This window comes from Vulpes lagopus, chromosome 7, assembly GCF_018345385.1.
Source record: "Vulpes lagopus strain Blue_001 chromosome 7, ASM1834538v1, whole genome shotgun sequence".
In the NCBI taxonomy this organism is placed as follows: Eukaryota; Metazoa; Chordata; class Mammalia; order Carnivora; family Canidae; genus Vulpes; species Vulpes lagopus.
The window spans coordinates 107,045,013-107,069,795 of record NC_054830.1 but is presented as its reverse complement, the minus strand read 5'-3'; the positions used below and the strand labels follow the sequence as shown (position 1 = coordinate 107,069,795).

At 43.4% G+C, this 24,783-nt stretch overlaps 1 protein-coding gene and 1 pseudogene across 4 annotated transcripts in view; one reads left to right on the top strand and one right to left on the bottom strand.

The window, feature by feature from the left end:
* The window catches only part of KLHL3 (kelch like family member 3), a 283,446-nt gene that overhangs the window by 75,387 nt on the left and 183,276 nt on the right, over positions 1 to 24,783 (bottom strand). For all 4 annotated transcript variants that reach the window (XM_041761278.1, XM_041761281.1, XM_041761279.1 and 1 more), the window contains 2 exons: positions 17,013 to 17,119; positions 8,299 to 8,420 (listed from right to left, as the gene is read on the bottom strand). In XM_041761278.1, coding sequence (XP_041617212.1) covers positions 8,299 to 8,420; positions 17,013 to 17,119 — 229 coding nt within the window. The remainder of the gene's footprint in view (positions 1 to 8,298; positions 8,421 to 17,012; positions 17,120 to 24,783) is intronic.
* On the top strand, positions 17,452 to 23,793 carry LOC121494546 (annotated as a pseudogene).

Here is a 24,783-nt window from a genome sequence, read left to right as displayed (position 1 = left end):
TCCTACTTGGCTGCACAATGAATCACCCCTGGAGAATTTTTTAGATACTTATGCCTGGGTCTCAGCCCCAAAGATTTTAAGTTAATAGGTATGAGGCATGGTCTGGACAGTGATGTGTTTCTAAAGCTCCTCAGTTTTTAATGGATAGCCAAGTTTCAGAAAGCACTTCTCTGTAGTAACGAACCATTTTCACTCAGGTGCTTATTAATTGTCCACTATTGCCTTCACTACTTAATTACTAACATTTGTGTGCCAGGTACTGGTCTAGGCTCTGGGGTTTAGCGGTAAATGCAGTAAGCCAGACCTCTGCTCTTACAGAGCTTATAATCTACTGGAACAAAAGAATGACCCTCAAATCCCTCAAGACTCAGGCAATAGCACTGTATTCTCTCCCATCTCACAGATTAAGTGTAAGGAACATCTCAAGGAACATGCTCAGAAAAAGGAGAGAGATGTTTCTCTTTAAAAGATCACAGAACATGTGGGTATTTACACTATATCTTGGAAAACAGAAATAGTTCCCTGCTCAGGTGTGTGTGCATGTGTTTTTCCTAAAATCCAGGAAAGACTGGCTTGAGCAGGGCAGATGGGTGCCCAACTCAAGACGTCCAACTCCACTCTAGTTTCTGGAGGACTTTCCTACAGCTGCTTAAGCCTGCCCCCTGGATCAAAAATCCAGAAGAGATAGTACAGTCCTACTAGACCCTAATTCTGCTCCCTCCCACTCCTACCCTAGGGAAAGAATAGACATTCTGAGAGTGACTTTCCAAAAAGAAATTAAGAAAATCACAGAGCATTACAGATTTATTTGAAGCTTAGCTTGGGACCCCCAGCAACTATTTCACTTCAAAACAACCCCCGCATCCCAGGCCTTTGCTCTCAGCTGCTCTCCTAGCTCCCAGAGAGAGCATCTGGGCCAGCTAGACTCCAGCTGTTCTCATCCACAACGGCTTGCCCAAGAAGACATGGGCTACAGATATATCTGTTTTCTTGATTCAGAACACTATAAAAGTCTTTTTTATCAAGTGATTTAAATTCTAGACCCTGACTTTCTCCCAACACATAGCTGAATGCCTCCATCCAGTGAAGCCAAAAAACCTGCCCCACCGCCCATTCTTGGGCCTTGTCCCTCTACTAGGATAAGCAGCTAAGTTTTCTTTGGACCGAGGACACAGGACTTTCAGTGTTAAAACTTGGGTAACTAGTCACTTTTCCTCATCCCTGCCCACCTGCAGAAACCACCAAGAGCCTCCCCACCAGTAGTCCTACTCCCAAGCTAAGTGCCTACTCTCCACAAGGCAATCACTTCCATCCTAGGAGTTTAACTTCCTCCCTCACACAGCTGAGACTTTCAAGTTCTATAAAGCATGCTTCTCTCCCTTTTCTCTTCCACTCTCCTGTGTTCCCAACAGTAAATCAACATCATGTCCTTAGTATTTTTTTAAGCCACTGGTTCATTTCAGAGAAGGAGAAAAAAAAATGCCCACTTTTGGGAGTTTTAGGCCATAAGATAGCTCCAAATCTGACCATCTGAGCTCCATCCCCACTAGGCAACCACCAATCCCACTAAGCAGCCATAAACTGGGAACCTCAATTAACCTGTGAGCTTGCTCAGACTAGCCAAACAGATTCAAGGACCAGATTAGTCTCTGCCTGCTAGTTAGGTAGACAACCATTAACCATTCTTGCTGAATACACACTAGGAATGGAAAGCTGTGTTTTAAACCCCAAATGACCTTTATGATAACCCTTTGACCAGCGCTAGCTACACACTCCACAGTTAGGGCCATACGTTAACCGATCATCCTGGTTTGCTAAGACTTTGCCAGTTTGAACACTGAAAGCCCTCTGTCCCAGGAGAGCCCCCTCAGGCCTGGGAAAACTGGGGTGACTGACCATGCTAGGGACCAGGAGTACCAAGACCACAGTGTGTTCCAACTGCATCCTCTCCATCCTCCCATGGGTGTCTGTTACCATCAGATAGTGAAAGGTAACCAGATACCTACAAACCCCTGGTGGGGAGGAATAATCAAATGTTGTCCAGCATGCACTGTACTCAGTGGTAGGCCAAGTCCCAAAAAGGTCAAGCTGAGAAGAGGCAGGAATGGGACAGCAGCCCTTTAAGCCCCAGAGAGGAGGGTTTCTGAGAGTACAGCCCACCCCCAGATGGTATTCCCAGCCAGGCCCAGATGACAGCACACCAGGGACAAATAGCCCCTTCCCCTTTGCCCTCTTTTTCACTGCAAAGACAGCGGCACAATTTGGTCCTTAAATTCTCAAGCTCATGACAAATAGCCAAATAAATTAAATAATAAATATTTCCTGAACATATTCCTCAGGTTATACTTCCAGTTTTTAAAACTTCCACAGATGGAGCTACCCACATAGCTTTTCCCTACTGTTCACAAAACACACTCAGCAGGCAAAAATTATAAGGTTTTCCACCTTTCAACAGCCCCCCATCCTGTTTAGGTCCACTCCTGCCCAAAAGCATTCCCAAGACGGCTTCAAATGAACAGGGGCTTGTGGTTTCTCTAATTGCTCCTTCCCTCTCTTTGATCTTATGCTGTGATTAGCTATGAGTCAAAGGGCCTTTTCTTCCCACTACTTGCTTCATACAGGAAGGCGTGAAGAAAGCTGAGGGCAAAGTCTGAAGGCTGGAAGGTCTATCACTGCTCAAACTCTGCGTCTCAGGGATAACTTGGGGCCCCACCCGCTGGGGTTCTGGGGGCTGCGTGCAATGGGAAGAGACACAGACCCCCAGAGGCTGTGAAAGAAAAGAGAGCAAAACATCCATAAGGGAGCTGTCCGCACTTCCCTCTCCCACATCAACAAGGGCTTTTGGAGGATTTCCTCTTCTCTTATCTCTCGTGCAACTCGACTCCCTTGAGGGGCAGAGTAACAGGCAGTGAACAAGAGGCCAAGCTCAGGTCCTCAGCTTGGTGGGATCACCAGGACAGCCCTGTTTGGCCCCTGGAAGGAGGAGGCCAAGACTGGAGGAGCTGCTAGCTGGAACCACCACAGGGATACGTGATGGCTTGAGGTCAAAAAGCTTTTAGCTTGTCTCCTGCCATCCCGGCATTTTAGCTCTGGAAAATGAGCTGTGGAACAACCCTCAGTAGAGAGTTTACGGGTTTCCCTCCAGCTTGCAAATTGCCTCCCCTCCATTTTTCACGGGCAGGCCCCGTTTTGTTTTTTTCTCTCCCTTGGATAACATGAAAACACAGCAGAGGATATCCCGTCACGGAGTTTGTTTCCTCTGACAAAAACAAAAGGAAATGCCCTGCCTCGGAAAGCACCTACTCCTGGAATCTCAGGGAGGCAGGGCCAGGCCTAGAGGGAGGGAGGGAAGGAGACCACCAACCAGAGGGCCCGGCGAGAGGCCCCAGCCCCAGCCACGCAGTGGGTTTGTCTCTGCCAACACCAGGCATGAGGCCTGGCACAGAAACATTATTTAATAGAAATATGTTGAAAAAAGAAGAAAGAAAGTGGGGGAGGGAAGAGAAGGTTTGAGAGAGAAGGAAGGAGGACAGTGTATAGATGAACAGGAGAGCTAGCAAACTAGCACTGTGATGAAAAGTGTCACTCAGAATCTTGACTTCTCCATTTATTGGCCTTGTGACTAAAGGCAAAGGGCTTAACCTCTCTGTGCACTGTCGCTTCAACAGTGACATGAAGGCAATAGAGGTACTGCCTTCCAAGCCTGTTATGAGAATCAAATGAGAGAATACATTTGAGGCCATCAACAGAGCACCTGGTGCACAGGGAGGGCTCAGGTAAGTTCATTTTGATCATTATTAATTATTACGAGCCTTTAAGTCACGATTCCGATTATTCATTCATGTAACAAGAAACTCAGGTTCACCACATCGAGAGAAAACAGGGAGACAAGTAAGCAGGTTCAAAGCCCAGTGCTGCTACCTACATAAGTACTTGGGAGCATTAGCTTCTTCAACTAGAGAAGAGCGACCATTTTTGGTCCAAATACTGGTTTGGTGAGGTGATGAAGTTAAATGAGATGATACACATGAAGTGGAGGATACATGCTTGGCTTCCGGCCAGGGTCATCAAGTGACAGCGCTACGGTAGTTAACTCCGCCTCCACGGAAGGGCCAGGCCGGCACCCAGGGCCCACGCAGTCATGTGGCCTGGCAGAGTGGCACCCAGGGCCCAGGCAGCCATGTGGCCCAGCAGGGTGGCGGGTGGACCTCTGCAAGCCGCTCAATAAGCCCCGAGACTATGACTGTTGCTCCTCAGGCTTGGGGGCCCCAGCACCTCCACCGACTCCTAGTACCCCAACCCTCCACAAAGGCCATCTCCACAGCAAGGGAGCCACTGCCTCCTCACGTTTGTCACAGCAGGAGAAAGCAGCCATGTTCTGATCTGAACTCTGTCTTCCCAACCCTTTCTGTTGTTTTGCCTCAGGGCAGTCCCACCCAACCACATTTTAAAGGGAGGAGGCACAAGGTAGACAAACAGTACATGCCACCGACACTAGCAGCACACAGGTCCCTGAGGGCTCTGCCAGGCCCCTCCTCATGCCGCTGGCCCCCCAACGGGCTCCTACCCCAAAGGACACACGGAAACGCAGAAGAGGGGGAAAGCCTGACCTGCTGGTCTTCCTTCAGGAGGTGGCCCCCGCCCACCGTCATCAAGGCCATGACAGCCATTCCTGGTGTCCTGGGCACCTCGACCCTGGCCCTACCACAACGGAGGCAGAGGCGGGGGCAGTCCATGTGCTTGACCGCCTGTCTCTACCCCCAGACCCTGTGCCTGGGTGACAGGGCCTCTGCACCCTCACACCAACCCCCTGAGAGGAGGTGCTGTACTGTACCCACAGTAAGGATGAAATCACCAAGGCACAGAAAGGTTAAGTGACTTACGTAGTGTCTCGCAGCTAGAAAATGATGGAGCTAGGATTTGAAGGCAGACAGTGGGACCCAGGACCACCTAAGAGAGTGGGTGTGATCATGAAAACAGACCTTTGAGGCAGGGTATTGGGGGGCATCATGAGAGGCTCTGCTAGAGGGGAAGGAACACAGATCAGAGGCTGACACAGAAAGTGTCTTCTCTGGCAACAGAACTCACTGAGTCCTATGCCCTCGCTCTAGATGGGAACAGAACCCTGCAGAGGGGCGAGGCCTGAGGAAGAGCATTCTATGCCCTAGGGGTGACACCACGGCTCTGAGCCAGGCCTCTCCATCCATACTCAACCCCTGCCTCACTGCTACATCTACATTTTTTTTAAAGGTTGTATCTATTTATTCATGAGAGACATGGAAAGAGAGGCAAAGACATAGGCAGAGGGAGAAGCAAGCTCCCTGCAGGGAGCCCAATGTGGGTCATGACCCGGGGTCATGACCTGAGCCAAGGCAGAAGCTCAACCACTGAGCCACCCAGGCGTCCCACTACTTCTACTTCTTCCTCTGAATCTGCACATCTTCACTCTGGCCCCTTGCCCTCCCTCTATAAGGTAGTTTTACAAGAAGCAGCAGTGAAGCCAGGTTATACAGAGTCCTCTGGTGAGTCTATCTGCTGCTACCTGCCATAAGAACTAAGAATGCAGGGTCGTACACTCTACCACTGGGTTAGACCAAAGCTGCAAAGATAAACACCCAGCCAGGAGATTAGGATCCAGAGTGGAACGTCTTCTAATTACCCAAGTTTGTGAACACTTTGTATTTTCCTGGGGGTTGGGCGGGGAGGTCCTCAGCAAATATGCGATAAAGAGGGAAGAAAAAGCTGCTTCCAATTATACAATCTACAACCCCATCTATAGTGTTGAGGGGGTGGTCTTAGTGTCTTAAAACAACACAAATTCATTTTCTGACACTTCTGGAAGCCATAAGCCCCACATGGGTCTCCCTGGACTGATACAGAAGTGTCAACAGGACTGCATTCCTTCTGAAGGACCTAAGGGAGGGCATGTTTCCTTGCCTATTCTGCTTATAGAGGCCACCCGCATTCCTTGGTGTATGGCTCCCCAGGGTTCAAAGATGGAAGCATCAAGCTGGGCCTTTGTTGGGTCACATCTCTCTGGTTCTCCTTATCCCCCTCCCCGTGCACTTTAAAGAGCCCCCATGACTACACGGGCCTGTGCAGATAATCCAAGGTAACCCCCCATCACATGTTCTGCTGATCATAGACACTAATTCCAGCTGCAAGGTAAATTCATCTGGGAGAGTTAACATATTCACTGGTTACAAAACTAGGACATGAACATTTGGGAAGAGGGGAACCAGGGGGGAGGGGGCCATTACTCTGCCAACCACATTATATGATTAATAGTTATTGATTAGGGGCACCCGAGTGGTGGAGTTAGTTGAGCACCCAACTCTTGGTTTTGGCTCAGGTCGTGATCTCAGGGTTATGATCTCAGGATTGTGAGATGGAAGCCGGCATAGGGCTCTGTGCTTAGCAAAGAGTCTGCCTGAGGCTCTCTTTCCCTCCATCCCTCACTCTCTCTGTCTCTAAAATAAATAAATATTTTTCTTAAAGTTATTTATTAGACCCTAATGCAAGATTTTAAAAATTATTTACCCCCTGTAGATTTTTAGGTTGACATTGAGCATTTTTCATTAGAGCTGCAAAGGATTTAATTTTTTGCATCTTATAAATCTCAACATTTGCATCACTTTTTAAAGTATTTGAGTGAATATGAATGTGACGATAATGTAACTGTCAAACATGTAACATGTTTTCTCAATACATGCACTATACTCATTTTATACCCAATTACTCTGAACTCACTGTTACTGCTCAAAAGTCAATTAGGTGTTTCAATTCTGCTCCTAGATCTGAGATGGGAGTTCTCTGCTGCCTGCTCCATTCTGGACAAAAAAAAATCAGAAAAGAAACAGGATGGCCATGTGTTTTACTGGGTATAAAATATACCTCACTTGTGAAAGGTCAAGGGATTATTAGATTAGATCACTGTACAATCCGAGAGTCTGTGCAAAAGCCAGAGACAAAGCAGGCTCTATTGAGAGGTGGGCTCTGGAGGCTCGAATACAGGGTGCCTCCAGACCCCCAGCCTGCCTGCACCGTCACAAGGACCCTGCACCACACCAAGCTAACTCCCACTCATATGCAGGCTGCAGCTTAAATCCTATCTCCCAAAAGAGCCCTTTCCAGATCCCCTCACGCATCCAGACTGAGTCCCCTTGACATTCTCTATCATGTTCCCTTGCTTCAAAGAACTTAGCATGATTTGTGCAGAAATTGTACGCTTATTTGATGAACAATGTCCTCACCCCTAGACCACAAACTGCATGGCAGCAGGCAACTAGAGTCACTTCTGCTATCACAGCCACTGTGCTCAACAAAGTGCCTGGCATATAACTGGCACACAAACATTTGAGTTGAATTGAATGGATAAATGATTACCAATGTAGTCTCCCAAATGCCTTGATCCTGGTAAAGGAGGTGGGATTCTGGATAAGGGAAATAGGTATTCTGGTCACTGGAGAGGTATCTGCCTCACAATAAATAAGGTGGAATTGTATGTTTAAAAGAAGAAAGAAGAAAAATCCTTCGCATCACCTGTAATTTCCAGCACTTCCCTGAAAGAGTAAAGCCCTTAATGACAAGAAATAGTATTTCTGTGTTTAGCCCAGGGGCTTGTAGGCTTCCAGAGTGGGCCATACCCTCAACCATCTCCTCTACTGAAGCAGGCCACTGCTTCCTCGTGTCCCCACAGTAAAGACACACAGCTTGGAGCAACGCAGTATCTTCACTGACTCTTTTCAAGGTTCCAAATGGCTGAGGGTGAGGGCAGGGGAACAAAAGGAGGAAAAGGCACACATTTCAAAGCTGCACTCCCCTGCTGAGGCTCATACCTGGTGCCTGGTATCTCCACCTCTGAGCATGAGTGCTCAGGGAAACTTGGCTGACTAATGTAGAAACAGGAAAAAATTTTAACAGCCTCACAATCCATACTGCAAATCCCTGAGATGGCATGATAACTGGGGAGAAGTGGGATCACCCAAGCTTTTAGTTCTTCCTCCATCCAGTGTTTGAACCAACATGAGATTAAGACATTTTGCTCGGGGCCCAAGCTCATTCTGAGGTATTCTGGCTTAGCAGCAAAGAGCATGGGGGCCACTGTGAGGCACGCATGAGTCTGAGGGTCATTCACCCACCCACACGCCATGTGATGCAGAGCAGGTCACGTAACCTCTTTGGAGCTTTGATTTCCTCTCCAACTACCCAATGAGTTGTTCTGAGAGTTCCGTGAAATGAGGCTATAAAATGGCGGCCCTGAGTATGCAATGAGCTACTAGCTCGGGCTGAGTTTACCTGGACGTTCTCCTCGGTCACCTCAATCTCTGCCGTATAGATGTAGTCAATCAGCTTATTCAGCGTCCTCCCATCCACATCCTTGATTTCAATCTTCTTGGCTTTACTCTCGGACATGTCACCTGCAGTCCAAAACAAAACCAAAATGGACACAAACTTGGTGCTTAACTTTCAGTCTCCTGCCCTGTGTTGGCAGCATAAAAGCACCAGGAGGCAGCAGAAGGGATTCAGGCATGGAGGAGGATAAAACAGCTGACATCTAGGTCACACCAACTTTGGGTCTGAAATCATTCGAATTGGTCTGAAGCCAATTCAAAGCATTCCCCATTCTATTGGTTGCCCATTTCCATTCTGATGGCACATCTGTGTGCAGTAACTCATTCAACCAACATTTCCTGTAAACGTATACACACAGGGCCAGGAAAAGGAGCACGTGGTCTGTCCTCAAGGAGCACGTGGTCTGTCCTCAAGGAGCACGTGGTCTAGCACGGCAGATATATAAAAATACATGAAGTGGTAAGAGCTTCCTTGAGATCTATACAAAGTACCAGCATAACAACAACACAAAGTCACATTTACTGAATGCTGTGGCTAAACACTGTGGTAAGCCCTTGGAAGTGGTCCCTCTTTTCGATCTTCACAATCACCCACGAGTTTCATTAATATTATCCCCATTTTACGGATGAAGAAAATGAGGCACAAGAGGGTGGCATTTCATTTTGCCCAAAGTCACACGTGTAGGAAGGGGCCAGGCAGGGACTGAAACCAGGGAGGAGGACCCTAGAGCCCACACTCATAATCACTACTCTATACTAAATCTCAAGAATGCAGAAGATGGAGCAGCAAATCCTAGGAAGCCATCCTAGTAGGAGGTTACATTTAAGCTGGGTATTTCCACAGGCAGCAAAGATGAGGGAGCACGAGCTGGATGCAGGAACCTTGTAAATGCAAAAAAAGTATCAAAAGGACAAATGTGGGGAACAGTGAGAGGCTGGGATGGGGTGACAGCAAGAGGAAGCTGGAGAGGTACCAGGGTTTGCGGAGTCCTGTAAGTCGTGCAAATGACTTTGGACTTCATCCTAAGTGTAGCAACACTAAAAGGTTATAAACAGAGAATGATATCAACAGATGGGTATTTTCAAATGAAAGTTTGAATGCATGGTGGAAGCTGGATCAGAAGCAGGGAAAACAGTTGGGAGGCCCTGATAATAATCCAACAAAGAAAGGACAAAGCCTGTGAACTAGGGCAGCAGTAGCACCACATCTGCTGACCTGAGGCCCCGACCTTTGGTCTGTCCTCTCTAGATGGCACATGGGTTTATTAATAGCCAAGTTCATTCCACAAATGCTGCTGCTGATTTCAGAAGGAAGAGACAGGCCAGACATGTGTCTTTGTAGATTGAAATAAAGGGCAACTTGACTGCAAGAACAGGGATGCAGAAGCCCTTGTGTATGAAAACAGAGCCTGGGTAGTTGTTTTCTCTCTGTGGAATGTGGGCAATGGAGCCAAGAAAATAAAGTACAGTACAGTGTGTGGGCTGCAGACGCCCACCTCCAAGTTTCACGGGCTGCACACAATGCCTCCACCAATCCACAATTCCCATCCAAACACAGTCAGAGATGTGAATGAGTCTGCGACAGGGAGGCAAGGGAGGAAAAACACTGTGAACCCTGCCCACTCCCTCCACTGCCGAGTCAGGTAGACCAGAGACCTCCCCCCCTCCCTGCTCTGTCTTCCCTCAGGCTGCTGGTAGAAGCTGGTGAAAAAGCCTCAGTACCAAGGGCCCTGTAGCAGGACAGAGGGATGAAGGGAAAACAGGAAAGGATAGTGGATTTCTACTGCACCCATTAGACAGGCTCTCACCATCTCCCCCTTGAGTTTATTCCAAGACCCATAAATAAAAACACACACCCAAGAAAATCAGAAGTTCAACTCATCTCTTTTAACAGCTATTAAGAAGTTCATCAGTAAGAGTCCAGTTGATAAATATAATGCAAACGATAATTACAGTCAATTCTTTGGTTAAGAACTTGGGCCTTAGAAAAAAAGACTGAAAGAGGAAACCACCCGAATGCAAGAACCATGAGATTCAGTAGCCCTTATGTGAGTGCGAAATCAGAGCCCAACCTGATTGTTTCCTCTCTGTGGAGTCTGTACCTGAGAGTCATATTAGTCAGTCAGTTTTGTAACTTTGGCTAAACAAGTGCAAACTCCTGGAATTATATGAAAATATAAGTATATATGGGCAAAAGTTGTATATTTCTGGGGAATGAAAGATCATTCTTACTAATCAAATGTACAGCAAACATTAAGACACAGTTTTCTAGATGGTGGACCTTTAGGGGATTTTTTCCTGCTTCTTTAACCTGACTTTGACGTTTCTAATTTTCTAAACGAAGTGCTTAAGACTTCAATAAGCAAGGAGTGAAAAAAAACATTGTGAAAGAAAAATCATGGCCTCAAAAACAAAATCTATGTTTTAAGAAAGTTCCCTTATAGGAAGTTGGAAACCTGACACAGACTTGTCAAATCCAATCTTACTATTTCTTAAGGCTGAGCAGAAATTACTGCACCAAACTAAGGCTTCAGCTTAAAACATACTCTGAAAGTGGTCACAATAATAGCTACTGCTGTGTGCCAGCACCTCTCTGCTAAGGGTTTACACACATTGTTTCATTCGATCCTTGTAACAACCCCAGGAGGTAGGTACTATTTCCATTTTACAAAATTACAGAACTGGCATTTCAAAAGGTATTTGCATATAGCCAGTGAGAGACAGGGCTGGTATTTGCATCTTGGCTTAACTATAGACCGCATTTCATTTCTCATAAATCCCTGTGTAATTTAAACCTAACCCTAACTAATGACCTCGATAAAAGTATTCCCAAACAAGGCTTTGGTCCAAATTCTGAGGACAACTTAGTACATAATACCCAGGCAAACAAGAACCAAGAGGGATGAGATCTTATCAAGGTTATGTGTCAAAATATCCTCAACACCTAACAAAGTGCTTGGCATATAACAAGCCCTTAAAAATTACTTGTTGGAGGGAGGAAAAAAGGGGGAAAAAGGGGGCTTCCTCTTGGTATCTCATAATTCTAAGGACTCCAGTAATTCCTGAGGGGCAGGAGCCCAAAAAGGCTTTGTCATTCTTGCTCCTTTCCTCACTTCTACTACTCTGACAAAATATTTCTAGAAAACAAAACATGAGCCCTATTCGTCCTTCCATCTTCAAGGTCAACCCAAGAGCCCTCTTCCTCTGTTTTTCCCTAGAGGCCCAGCCCAGCCAGCTCACATTTGAACTTTCAGAAAATGTTAGGTGCACATCCTTTTAATCCCTTCCATGTCTGTTTGTCATCAGTATCATGCATGACTGTTCTTCCAAAAGGAACATGATTCAATCAAGGGCAGATATTCGTTCGTTCATTCATTCACCAGCTCATTCATTCACTCATTCATTCAACAACCATGTATCAAAAGTCCCTGTGTGCCAAGCACTGTGGTAGGCCAGAAGACACCAAGATGAGTAAGTTATGGCCCTGCTTTCATGGAGCTCAGTCCAACGGAGAGAGAAACAAGTAAACCAACAATTACAAAGTATGTTAAATACTAGAAAAGAGGGCTCAGCTTAAAGTGTTCTTAAGCAGGGATTCCTGTACCCTGAACTGTACGCATAACGATGACCACACAGGAACTCATGAATGCTTTTTAGAGGATAGACTCCATTGTTGTTATCAGACTGATTCATGATGGTTAAGAACTGCTGATCTAAAAATGAGATCTGGAGAAGGAGTCATAGTTACTCAGAAGAGAAGTTGAGTATGAGGAAGAATATATATTCCAGGCAAAGAGGTAAGAAAGAACACCACCTGTTCTAGGTCCCTAAGAAGTTGAGTCTGGCAGAAGCACAGAGTGCAGAGGGAGGAACAGGGAGACAAGACTGGAAATATAAGCAGGATCTAGACCACCAGACAGCCTCATGGGCCATGCCAAGGAGTTCAGACTTCATTCTGAGAGCAGTGGAAAGCCCCTGACAGACTTTAAGAAGCTAAGGGATCCATCATATTGATATTTTGGAAAGTCGCTATAGCTACAGTGTAGAGAATGGCTGAGGGTGAACAAAGAAAACAGGTGGCAGGTTGACCAGTTCAAAGGCTACCGCAGGAAATTAGGTGAGAGATGATGGTGGCACGGACTAAAGGACTAGGTCTTAAACTTCTTTAAAGCCTCAGGCTGTACCTTAGGACCTTGTACATAGACATCTCTGGGAAACACAGAGAGCCCAGGACAGCAAGCAATCCCATACTTCCAACAGGCCAAGTGATGATGGGTGTTCATACCCTGAGCCCACGTATTCTTTATTTTTTTTTTAAGATTTATTTATTTGTTTTATTTATTTATTGAGAGACACAGAGAGAGAGAAGCATAGACATAGGCAGAGGGAGAAGCAGGCTCCATGCAGGGAGCCTGGCGTGGGACTCAATCTTGGGTCTCCAGGATCACGCCCTGGGCTAAAGGTGGCACTAAACCACTAAGCCACTGGGGCTGCCCCCACGTATTCTTTAAAACTTGGTTCCTTTACCACCATATGATGGGGTTTTTTTGTTTTGTTTTGTTTTTTAAAGATTTATTTATTTACTCACTTATTTATGATAGACACAGAGAGACAGAGAGAGGCAGAGACACAGGCAGAGGGAGAAGCAGGTTCCATGCTGGGAGCCCAATGCAGGACTCGATCCCAGGACTCGATCCCAGGACTCCAGGATCGCACCCTGGGCCAAAAGCAGACGCCAAACAGCTGAGCCACCCAGAGATCCCCGATGGGTTTGTTTTAATGTACCTGGATGACACGTAGGGACCCATATGGAGTACAAATACTCTAGTACACAGGACCCATAGTGAAGGGCATGACAAAGAAGACAAAAACTGACTTAGCTATTGGGGTAAAATTAGCTTCCTTGGGGATGGAGGTGCTACACAGGGAGTGAGCAGGGGAATCTAAGGTAATCCATATTCACAGGACAAAGATGGGTGGAACACAGCATTGCTGGCCTCTACAGTGGCTGTGCTAAAGGAATGCTGCATGTTACTGATGGCCCATCCCAGATCTTCTCACAAGCTGGTTGCCTCCTGACACTCTCCTGTGGGCACTCAGATCTGTTTCACATTCTTCCATGTTATTCTGGGCAGGACAGGTCAAGGAACAGGGTTGATATCTGGGGCACTTGGGCAATATGAACTCAGGACAAAAAAAAAAAATGTGTTAAGCCTGAGTAAAAAGATTGTAATCACATCATTCAAGTCAGAAGAATGTCACGAGTATTTCCTTTTCATTTTGGCCTTAAACATGCTGAGAGAAATGGATTGAACAAGAGTCAGCTGGGCCTTTTCATGACTAAGTTTATGGATTTTGAAGCTGAACCTGATCATCAGATCAAAATTTTACAATGTTATTTTTTGTTTGTTCCTCTTCACCAAGGTTTAAGCAAAACCAAGGAGCCTCAAAAAATACACATCTCATATATTGTTGATTGAAGTATAAGCTGGTACAGCTGTTCAAAACACTTTGGATTTTTGGCATGTACCTCACAAGTCTTTAAAGTGTGCATGCCTTTATTCTAGGGATCTATTCTAAGGAAATAATCATAAGGTAAATAAGATTAAGAGGCAAAGATTCCCATTACAGTATCACTTATAATAGCAAAATACTAGAAAGAATTGTTTTCTAACCAAAAATGAAATTGATTTTCAATTAGGATATATACACGGAATCTTATGAACCCATTAAAATAATGATGTAGAAGTGATTTCACTGATGTGAAAATATATTGACCATATAGTGCTGGTTCAATTAAGCAAAATTTTTTTTTTTCAATTAAGCAAATTTTCTTTGAGCACCTACCACTTGGAAGATCATGCTAGTCAGTGGGGAAACAGTGGTGAATTCAGGTATAGTTCCTAACTGACTGACAAGAGCAATCAGATATTGAAGAAGTAATAGGATAAGCAATAATACTAAAGACAAGCATAAAGTATCACAAGAGTAAATAACAAAAGAATTTAACTTAATCCAAGAGGGTCATGGGAAAGCTTACCTGAGGAAGCACTGCTTAAGTGGTAATGAAAGATGAATAGGAGTTAGGCAAGGAATCAGGGGGGAGAACATTCCAGGGTGATGAATAGCAATTTTTTTTCAAGTATACACCTTACATCAACTATGTATATATACAAAATGAATTAATTTATATTAAAAATTTATTTTGTATTTGTATATATGTACAAGTATAAAGTCTGAAAGGATATAAACCATAATCTATATGTTATAGTACATGTGGGGTTTTTTTTATTTTTGTTTTTTGGCTTGTCCACATCTTTCTAATTTTTTTTTCCCTGCAGTGAACCTATGTGAGTAGTATTCAGATAGATAGATGGATTGGTGGGTATAGAGACAGAGAGATGGCTGGCTGGCTGGCTAGAAGGATGGTTGGATGGGCAGTAATCAGAATCAATGGAAGATCTGAGCTAGGCATCACATTAGATTGTGTTCTTTTTGTTTTTCTCCCCCCTTCAATGACTAGAATCTAAGATCTGCTCCAGAAGCATCTTTTCTCTTTGCAGAATCACCTTGTTTTTGGTTAGGCACTTCCACTCCCCAGAGGCAAGTTCATTAGCAACTAGTAGAGCCACAACTACAATTCCAGATAGATTTCCTCTCTCAACACTGGATTTTCAAAACCACACACACGAGAAGAATGACTGGCAGAGCTACTTAGTGAAGCTGTAACTAAATAATTACTGCAAACAAAATGAACTATTTTAAAGACAGAGAGATGGATGGGAGAGAGGGAAACAAATAAAACCTTAGTATTAGAGTTTGAAACTACTCCAGAGAGGATATAGCTCAAAACTTCCAGGCAATCAGGACGTCTGGGTGGCTCAGTGGTTGGGGGTCTGCCTTTGGCTCAGAGTGTGATCTTGGGGTCCTGGATCGTGTCTGCATTGGGGTCCCCGAAGGGAGCCTGCTTCTCCCTCTGCCCATGTCTCTACCTCTCTCTCTGTGTCATAAATAAATAAATAAATAAATAAATAAATAAATAAATAAAATCTTTAAAAAGAAACAAAAAAAACTTTTAGGTAATAAAATGAGCCTATTTTCTAAGACATTTTCCAGGTTACTAATTCCCAGCCAAGGGCTCACAGAGAGATAAGAGTGGCTTGTTCCACTTAGCAGAGGCACAGCTCCAAGTTGAAACCAGCTCCTTTACGTGATGAGCCAAGAGGGAGCCACAGGTGAGGAACTCTCAAAACACAAGTGCTAAGTCATCCCCAACTAGAACCACTCTTGCCCAGGAGAGGCCACGCGCCATATAAAGAAAAGGTAAGATCCTATGTGGCAAAAATTGGGCGCCTACACTCACCCATTCCTAACAAGCCCACATTCATTCTTTCAGATTTCACTTACTTACTGTCTCCTAAACACCACACCCTGTGGTTGGCTCTGAGGATTCAACAGTGACAAGATGTAGTCCTCAAATGCCCAATGCTCACAATCCACTATGAAGACATTTCATTCATTTGAAAAAAACATCTGACTCCTACTGTGTACCAGATGTTTAGGGTATGGTAGCAAACAAGCCCAACAACAGCCCCTATCTTCATGGAGTTTACAGTCTAGTGAGGAGAGAAAGATAAATAACACGTTGACAACCAACAACAGGATTTTCAGACAGGGATAAACATTATAAAAAATATATATTGGGGAACTGTGGCAGGGGTGGTCAGAGGAGGCCTCTCAGAGGAAACACCTAAGCTATAAACCGCAGGATGAGAAGCAGCTGATACACCAGATGCCAGAGCACAGGGCACAGCAGATACCAACAAACAGACAAGAACAGAGAGTGATAGTGACCACACTCAGAAGCAGCACTGGGTACTTGGTGAACATGGGGAAGGGACATACCTGACCCAGTCTGAGGGTCTCACCCAGCCCATCTGGCCTTCAGTCAGCAGTGATTTATAGAACAGGGGAGATGCTGTGAGGTAGTGAAGACAGGATACTCCACCCACAGGTTTCAAGGAATTCAGTCTGCCATGTGAACTAGTTGGACAAGGCTATTTGGCATGTACAGGAAACAGAGACTCTAGAAAGCTGGCAAAGGTGATGAAACCAAATGCCAGATGGTGAAAATTTATGTCTTATTCTCCCCTCCAAGCCCCACCATCACTTGTCCCAAATCTCTTGCACACACCTGTAAAAGCTCAAGGAGGTTCATAGAACTTGCCTGGTAGGACTGGGTAGGGAAGGACAAGCTAGTCCAGCATGGGGCCAGGTATCAAGAAGTCAAGTTCCACTCATTTACTATGTGACCTGGGGCAACTCCCTTCCCTTTTCTCAGCCTCAGTGTCTCCCATCTGCAAAATGAACGATCAGAGGCCTGGGGATGAATCCAAAAGCCTACACTTCTAAAATCTCCCTCATGTGACTATGATGCATGCTGACGTCTGAGAACTAATAACCTCTATGATTCTACCTCTTTTTTCCCTCATGGTGGACAAAGGGCTGCAGACAAGGCTGGTTGCATCAAATCCTCCGAGGTGCAAAACAGAGTATCTAGGACACAGAAGCTTCTCATAGTGAGTGTCACAGCATTCTCTTCCCCTCATGCCACCACCCAAAATATTCTCTCAGTGGGGCTGAAGCCCCTCACCATACCTGTGAACATTGCACAGAAGTAGGGGCTGCAGGCTGCCAGGACCACACGATGGGCTTCTATCTCGACATCTTCGGCCACAATCATCACATCACATAACAGCTGTTTACTGTAAAACACCAGTGAGGAGACAGCATGGGTCACAGCACCAATGCTCACCCCCAGCCATACAAGGATATATTTTTCTTCCACCCAGATTCCACGCTGCCATCATACAAGGCTGTCATGGACATTTGCCGTACCCTGAGTGAAGCAGGGGTATGAACTCATCAACTTTTCCACATCCCTGATAAGCCTGGCAGTCATGCTTTCCTAAGGCACACAGAGAGATGCAACTATTCTCTTAGCTGCAAATCCAGGCCTCCTTCATTTGTCTTCATATTTCTGCTTCTCAACCCCATAAGCTCTGACTGAGACAGGGGGACAGCAGCTCAGAGAGCAATGGGGAAAGCCTGGGGCTGTCTGAGTGACTGGCTGAATGCCAAGGAGCAAGAGCATGCTGGTGAGGTGTGCCACCAGTAAGAACAAGTATTAACAATTCCCCCAAGGGATTTAGTACCTATGAAATACTGGTAAGAGGCCAGCCAGGTCTGGAGGACTCAAGTATTAATCTTCCCACCCAGATTTAACATTATTGCCAAGAAGGCTAGTCCTGAAGACCCTGTGAAAGCTCCAATCTTTGCAATTATTAAGGATACTACAACTACTCGTCATCCCCACGACACTGTGAACTCTGAAAGGGAATTGTTTACTGTTACAGTCTAAACACTTGGTTGCAACCTAGCCTATAGAAAGCCCTAAATTTTTACTAAATAAATGAACAAACTTTGAAATGGGATCAATACACACTCATAGATAGAATGAATATTAAACTACTTTAAAGTAATCAAAGGGTGCCATAAGACCATGTCAGTCCATGAATGTTTCCTCCACCAGTCTTCCCATAGTAAACATTTTTTTTTTCCCATAGTAAACATTTATTAAGTTCTATGGGCTAGGCACTGTTCTAAGCACTTTTTTTATTAAGCCTTTTATTTCCCGGCACCTGGATGGCTCAGTGGTTGAGGGGTCCTGGGATCAAGTCCCACATCAGGCTCCCCACATGGAGTCTGCTTCTCCCTCTGCCAATGTCTCTGCTTCCCTCTGTGTTTCTCATGAATAAATAAAAAAATAAAATTAAAAAGTAAACCTCTTATTTCACTTATTCCTCTCTAAAGCCCCATGAAGTTGAGTTATTGTTATGTTCTATATTACAAAAAAAGGGAACTGAGGCCCAAAGAAGTAACATAACTTTCTCAAGGTCATATAAGAAGGGAGTAGTGGAAACAGGGAGCTAAGCCCCAGAACCCACTGATGGTAACCTGGTCACCACTAATTCCTCCTTCAGACTGAAGCCCTAGTGGTGGGAGGGAAGACAGTAAGGGGACAAGCACACGTCACCTGTGATCTCCTGGCAGTGGTTACTCAGCACCCTACGCTACACTGAGAAGTCTGAGTCATGGTTGGTTTCCATGTGACAGCAATGAGATGAATATAATGAGCCTGCCAGGATGGAATGATGGAAGTGAAGCTACGTATCTGCCATCCCTGGTGTTGCATAGTAAACCTTTGCCAACTATTCAGACATTAAGTCCAAGACCACTTATCAGAGAAAGAGAATCCTAAGGCCTGAGAAGCCTGGAGCTATAAATGCCCTTGGAGATCATCTGGTCTATGAAGTTTAGAGAGGTGGTCCAAAGCCACAGAAAGCTGAGTCCTGAATCTAGTTCTGACTCTGGATATACTATTATAATGCCTCATGATTGGATGACACCTAGAAAGGGAAAGAAAAAAAAAGCCAGAAGATAAGTTAGCCCCAAAATAGAAAGGTGAATAGAATATAGAATAAAGTCCCTGTGAGGGGGCTTCTGTGAAGGGTGAGACCTCTAAGCAGCAAGAGGCAAAACGTGGATATGGGACCTCACCCTGCAGTAGAAAGCAAACCTACATACAAATTCTACCAGAATAAACAAGCTCAACTGGGAAGAGAACTGGCTCTGCCTCTAACTGGCAATGAGAACATAGACAAACAATCCCATCACAGCGTTCTCATCTTTCTTAGTAGGATATCTGTCATAGGGACCAAGTGAGATTGCAGATAGCACCTGAAAACAGGCTAGCTTTTAAGCTGGACACAATTTATTGTAAAAATGTATTCCCAACAATTTCACTTCACTTTCATTAAAGATTTTAGGGAGAAAATGGAGTTCTCTTGTCACTACCATTTAAAAGGATAAGTAATTTTTCAACTATATTTCAATTAAAAAATAGAATGACTAATCAAAAAAAGTACGACGTTGTTGTTGTATTCAATATTTTAATAAAGAAAAGTAAAACAGATGTGTCAGAAATACTGAGCAAAAGCTGAGCCAGGTACTGAAAAGGGAAATGTCAGAGTGGGATATCTTGCATAAACGCAGAGGAGCTAATAGTTCATAAACAAATGGGAAAAAGACAAGAAGGTATGAGCAATAGTCAAGCAAATGGATGAGAACAGTTCTGATGGGCTGGAAGTATATCTAAAGGCTAGAAAAATTCTAACCTATGAAAGTGACCAAGACAAACTAGCCAAAAACTCAGTGTAGGTTTTCCTTGGGAATGGTAAAGCCTATCTGCACACAGGAGACATCACTGTGTATCCACTCTGTCTGGAAAAGAGAAGCAGTCACTCTAAAGCACTGTATGGTTCACAAGCATCTCTAATTCCATTTATTAGAAATACTATAGGATTCTTTTTTCTGACCAGTCTACTACTCCAAAGAACAATTTCAAGAGGAGAAAAGCAGGGCTATACACTTTGTGATAGCTGTTAGGAAGGCGCTCAAGTCCTGGAATCAAAGTGACCAGGGTTCAGGTCCCCCAAGTATCAGAATGCAGATGTGTTATAAACAAGATAATGAATAGTGCTAGTAGTAAACATTCAGTAAATGTTAGCATTTCTTTTTTTTTCCACAAAGCACTTCATTTAAGATTAGCAGTTAAGTTGACCTTGTTAAGGTTAAATTTGAGCTGCATATTAGACATCCAAGCAGGGTTTATCAGGTAGGGAAGTGAATACACGAGTCTTAATTTCAAAGGTGGGAGATGGTTAAGAGTTTCGAGGAAAGAGAAAGAACCAGCTAAAGAAATGAAAAAGTAGCCAGTGAGACAGGAGGAAAACCAAAAAAAGTGTGGCGTCCATGAAGCCAAGTGAAGAGAGAACTACAAAAAGCAAGGAATAATTAATTATACCAAATACTGCTGATAAATAAGACTAAGGTGGCTAACCAGGCTAATTAAGCAAGAAAATGAAATAGAACATGAAAATGAAAGACATGCAAATTGAAAAGGAAGAAATAAAACTATCTCTATTCGTAGATGACATGATCTCCTATATAGAAAATTCTATAATAAATCCACTTAAAAAAATTAAAACAAAAAAATGAGTTTAAGAAGGTTGCAGAAAATAAGTACCAATATGCAAAATCAACTACATTTCTTACACACACAATGAACCAAAAAATGATATTAAGAAAAATTCCATTTACAATAGCATCAAAAAGAATAAATATTTAAGAATAAACGTAACAAAATAAGTATAAAACCTATTCTTTAAAACTATTAGACACAGTTCAAAAAAATTAAAGAAGACTAGACCTCCAGTGTTTATGGACTGAAACACTTATTGTCGTTAGGATGGCAATACTCCTCCAAATTGTTCTATAGATTCAACACAGTTTCTATGAAATTCCCAGCTGGCTTCTTTGCAGAAATTGACAAGCTGAACTTAAAATGTATGTGGCAATCAATGCAAGGGATGCAGAATGGTCAAAACAATCTTGAAAAAAGAACCAAGTCCGTGAAGGACTCATGTTTCCCAATTTCAACACTTACTAAAAAGCTAAAGACAGCATAGTAATAATATAAGGATAAATATACAGATCAATAGAATAGAACTGAGAATCCAGAAATAAACCCTCATATTTACAGTCAATTCATTTTTAGAATTTTTTATTTATTTTTTAAATATTTACTATCGATATGTAGTTGACAAACAATGTTATAGTAGTTTCAGGAATACAGCATAGTGACTCAAGAATTCTACAAATTACACGATGCTCACCATGATCAGTGTAGCTACCTACCATCTATAACCATGCCACATTACTACAATATTAATAACTTTATTCCCTATGCTGTACCTTTCATCTCCATGATTTATCTACTTTAGAAATGGAAGTTTGTACCTCTTAATTCCTTTACCTATTTCATCCATTCCCCCACTTCCCTCTCCTCTAGCAACCACCAGTTTGCTCCCTGTATTTATGAGCCTGTGTCCGTTTTTTTTTTTCCTTTGGTTCATTCATGTTCTTTTTAGATTCCACATGTAAGTGAAATAATTTGGTAGTTGGCTTTCTCTGTCTCACTTATTTCACTCAGCATAATACCTTCTAGTTTTATCCATGTTGTCACAAATGGCATCTCTCTTATATGTCTGAGTAATAATCCATTTTATACACAGACACACACACATACATACACACAAACTCCCATTCTTCGTCATCCATTCATCTATCAATGGACACTTAGGTCATTTCCATATCTTGGCTATTGTAAATATTGTTGGAATAAAAACAGGGGTGCATATATCTTTTCCAATTAGTGTTTTCATTTCTTTGGGTAAGTACCCAGTAGTGGAATCACTGGATTATATGGTATTTCTATTTTCAATGTTTTGAGGAAACTCCACACTGCTTTCCACAGTGGTAGCACCAATTTCTATTCCCATCAACAGCGCATGAGGGTTCCTTTTCTCCACATCCTCATCAGTACAGAAATGGCCAATGATCATATAAAAAGATGCTCAACATCATTAATGATCAGAAAAAAATACAATTCAAAAACCACAATGAATTATCACCTCACAGACACCAGGATGGCTATAATAAAAAACACAGAAAATAACAAATGTTGCCAAGGATATAAAGAAACTGAAACCTTCGTATACTGCTGGTAGAAACATAAAGTGGTGCAGTGCTTTGGAAAACAGTGTGGCAGTTCCTCCACAAGTTAAACATGCAGTTACCATATGATCCAGCCACCCACTCCTAGGTATATATCAAAAAGAAATGAAAACATGCATCCACACAAAAATGTGTATGTGAATGTTCATAGTAGCATTACTCATTATTCATAACAGCCTCAAATGTGGTATATCCATACAATGCAATATTATGCAGTAATAAAAAGGAATGAAATACTGAGGCACACTACAACATGGGTGAGACTTGAAAACACCATGCTGAGAAAAAAGTCACAAAAGCTTTTTTGCAGTGGGTTTGCCACCAGAACACAAGTGTTGTGAAAATCACCTCTAAACCTAAACAAAAATAGGAAAGGAAAAAACTACTAATATAATCGTCATTTGACACAAAGTCGGGCAAGTTCATCACTCCAGGTCATCTGATGTAGTACAAATGTGGTTGGATTGACAAACAAACTATTGAAAGATTTGAAGAGGAGGCTGGTGAGACAGGAAAGGGCTCCTTCAAGTATGCCAGCATCATATATAAACTGAAAGCTGAACATGAATGTGGTATAACCACCGATAACTTCCTGTGGAAATTTGAGACCAGTGTATGTTATGTGACCATCAGTGATGCCCCAGGACACAGAGACACTATGAAAAATCTGATTAGAGGCACATCTCAGGCTGACTGTGTTGTCCTGATTGTTGCTGCTGGTGGTGGTGAATTTGAAGCAGGTATCTCCAAGAATGGGCAGACCTGTGAGCATGTCCTTCTGGCTTACACACTGGGTGCAAAACAACTAATTTTTGGTATTAACAAAATGGGTTCCATTGAGCCACTCTACAGTCAGAAGAGATACAAGGAAATTGTTAATGAAGTCAGCACCTACATTACGAAAATTGGCTACACCCCCAACACAGTGGTAGCATTTGTGCCAATTTCTGGTTGGAATGGTGACAACATGCTGGAGCCAAGTGCTAACATGCTTTGGTCAAGGGCTGGAAAGTCACCGGTAAAGATGAGCATGACAGTGGAACCACACTGCCTGAAGCAATGGATTGCATTCTGCCACTAACTCATCCAACTGACAAACCCTTGCATCTGCCTTTCCAGGACAGCTACAAAATTAGTGGTATTGGTACTGTCCCTGGGGGCCCAGTGGAGACTGGTGTTCTTAAACCTGGCATGGTGATCATCATTGCTCCAGTAAATGTTACAACTGAAGTAAAGTCTGTTGAAAAGCATCAAGAAGCTTTCAGTGTGGCTCTTTTGGGAGACAACGTGGACTTCAGTGTCAAGAACATACCTGTCAAAAATGTTTGTTGTGCAATGTGGCTGGTGATGGCAAAAATGACCAACCATTGGAAGCAGCTGGCTTTATGGCTCAGGTGATTATCCTGAACCATCCAGGCCAGATCAGTGCTGTGTATGCACTGGTGCTGGACTGTCACACAGCTGCCATTGTTTCCAAGCTGAAGGAGAAGAGAGATAATCATTCTGGAAAAAAGCTGGAAGATGGTACCAAATACCTGAAATCTGGTGACGCTGCTATCACTGATATGGTCCCTGGCCAGCCTATGTGTGTTGAGAGCTTCTCTGACTATTGTTCTAAGGGCCATCGTGCTGTTCACAACATGAAACAGTTGCTACGGGTGTCATCAAAGCAGTGGACAAGAAGGTAGCTGGAGTTGGCAAGGCCACTACATTTGCCCAGAGACCTCAGAAGGTCAGATGAATATTAACCCTATTACCTGCCAGACCAGTGTTAATCAGTGGTGACGGAACCGTCTCAGAACTGTTTGTGTCAACTGGCCATTTATGTTTAATAGTAAAAGACTGGTTAATGATAACAATACATTGTAAAACCTTTGGAAGGAAAGAATGTTTTGTGGACCAATTGTTTTGTGTGTGTAGCAGTTTTAAGTTATTCATTTTTAAAATCAGTACTTTTTAATGGAAACAACTTGACCAAAAATCTGTCACAGAATTTTGAGGCCCATCAAAACAAAAGTTTAATGAGAAAAAAAAAGTCATGAAAGACATATTACATAATTCCAAAATAAGCAAATCAATAGACAAAAAGTGGATTAATGGTGGGGAGATAGGGAGAATAGTGGGATTATAGCTAAAGTGTACAGGATTTTTTTGGAGGGGATGACGGAAACGTTCTAAAATCAACTGTGAGTTGTACTACTCTGTGAATATACTTAAAGCCATTAAACTGACACTTTAAATGGGTCATATTGTATGGCATATGAATTAAATCTTAATAAAGCTGTTACCAAAAAAAGAAAAACCGAAAGCAATATACTAAGATGGCTCATTACTAATAATAACAGGCATAGTGGCAGATCATCTTTAAAAAAAAAAAAAAAAATCGCGATGCCTAAAAGTGTCAGTGAGACAGAGAGACTGTCTCTCCTTTTCAGGAATGAACTGGGATGCTAGTCCAAAAAGAACCATATCCCCACTGGCTGGCTGGGTGGTAAATCAGGAACCAAAAAGCCATTAGGATTCTGCTGCCCAGAAGCAGCTAACAGTCTGACGAGAGCAGAGCGATAAAATGCAAAAGGAAGAGGAAGACTAAGTGGTTACCATGCCAACAGCCCATTCTCTACCATGGAAGTAAAAAGAATAGGAAACTCGTGAATTGTGTGATTCATAAATTGCATAGAACATGTATGCGTGAACTAAAATAGCTTAAAATTGAGGGTGGAAGATGTGA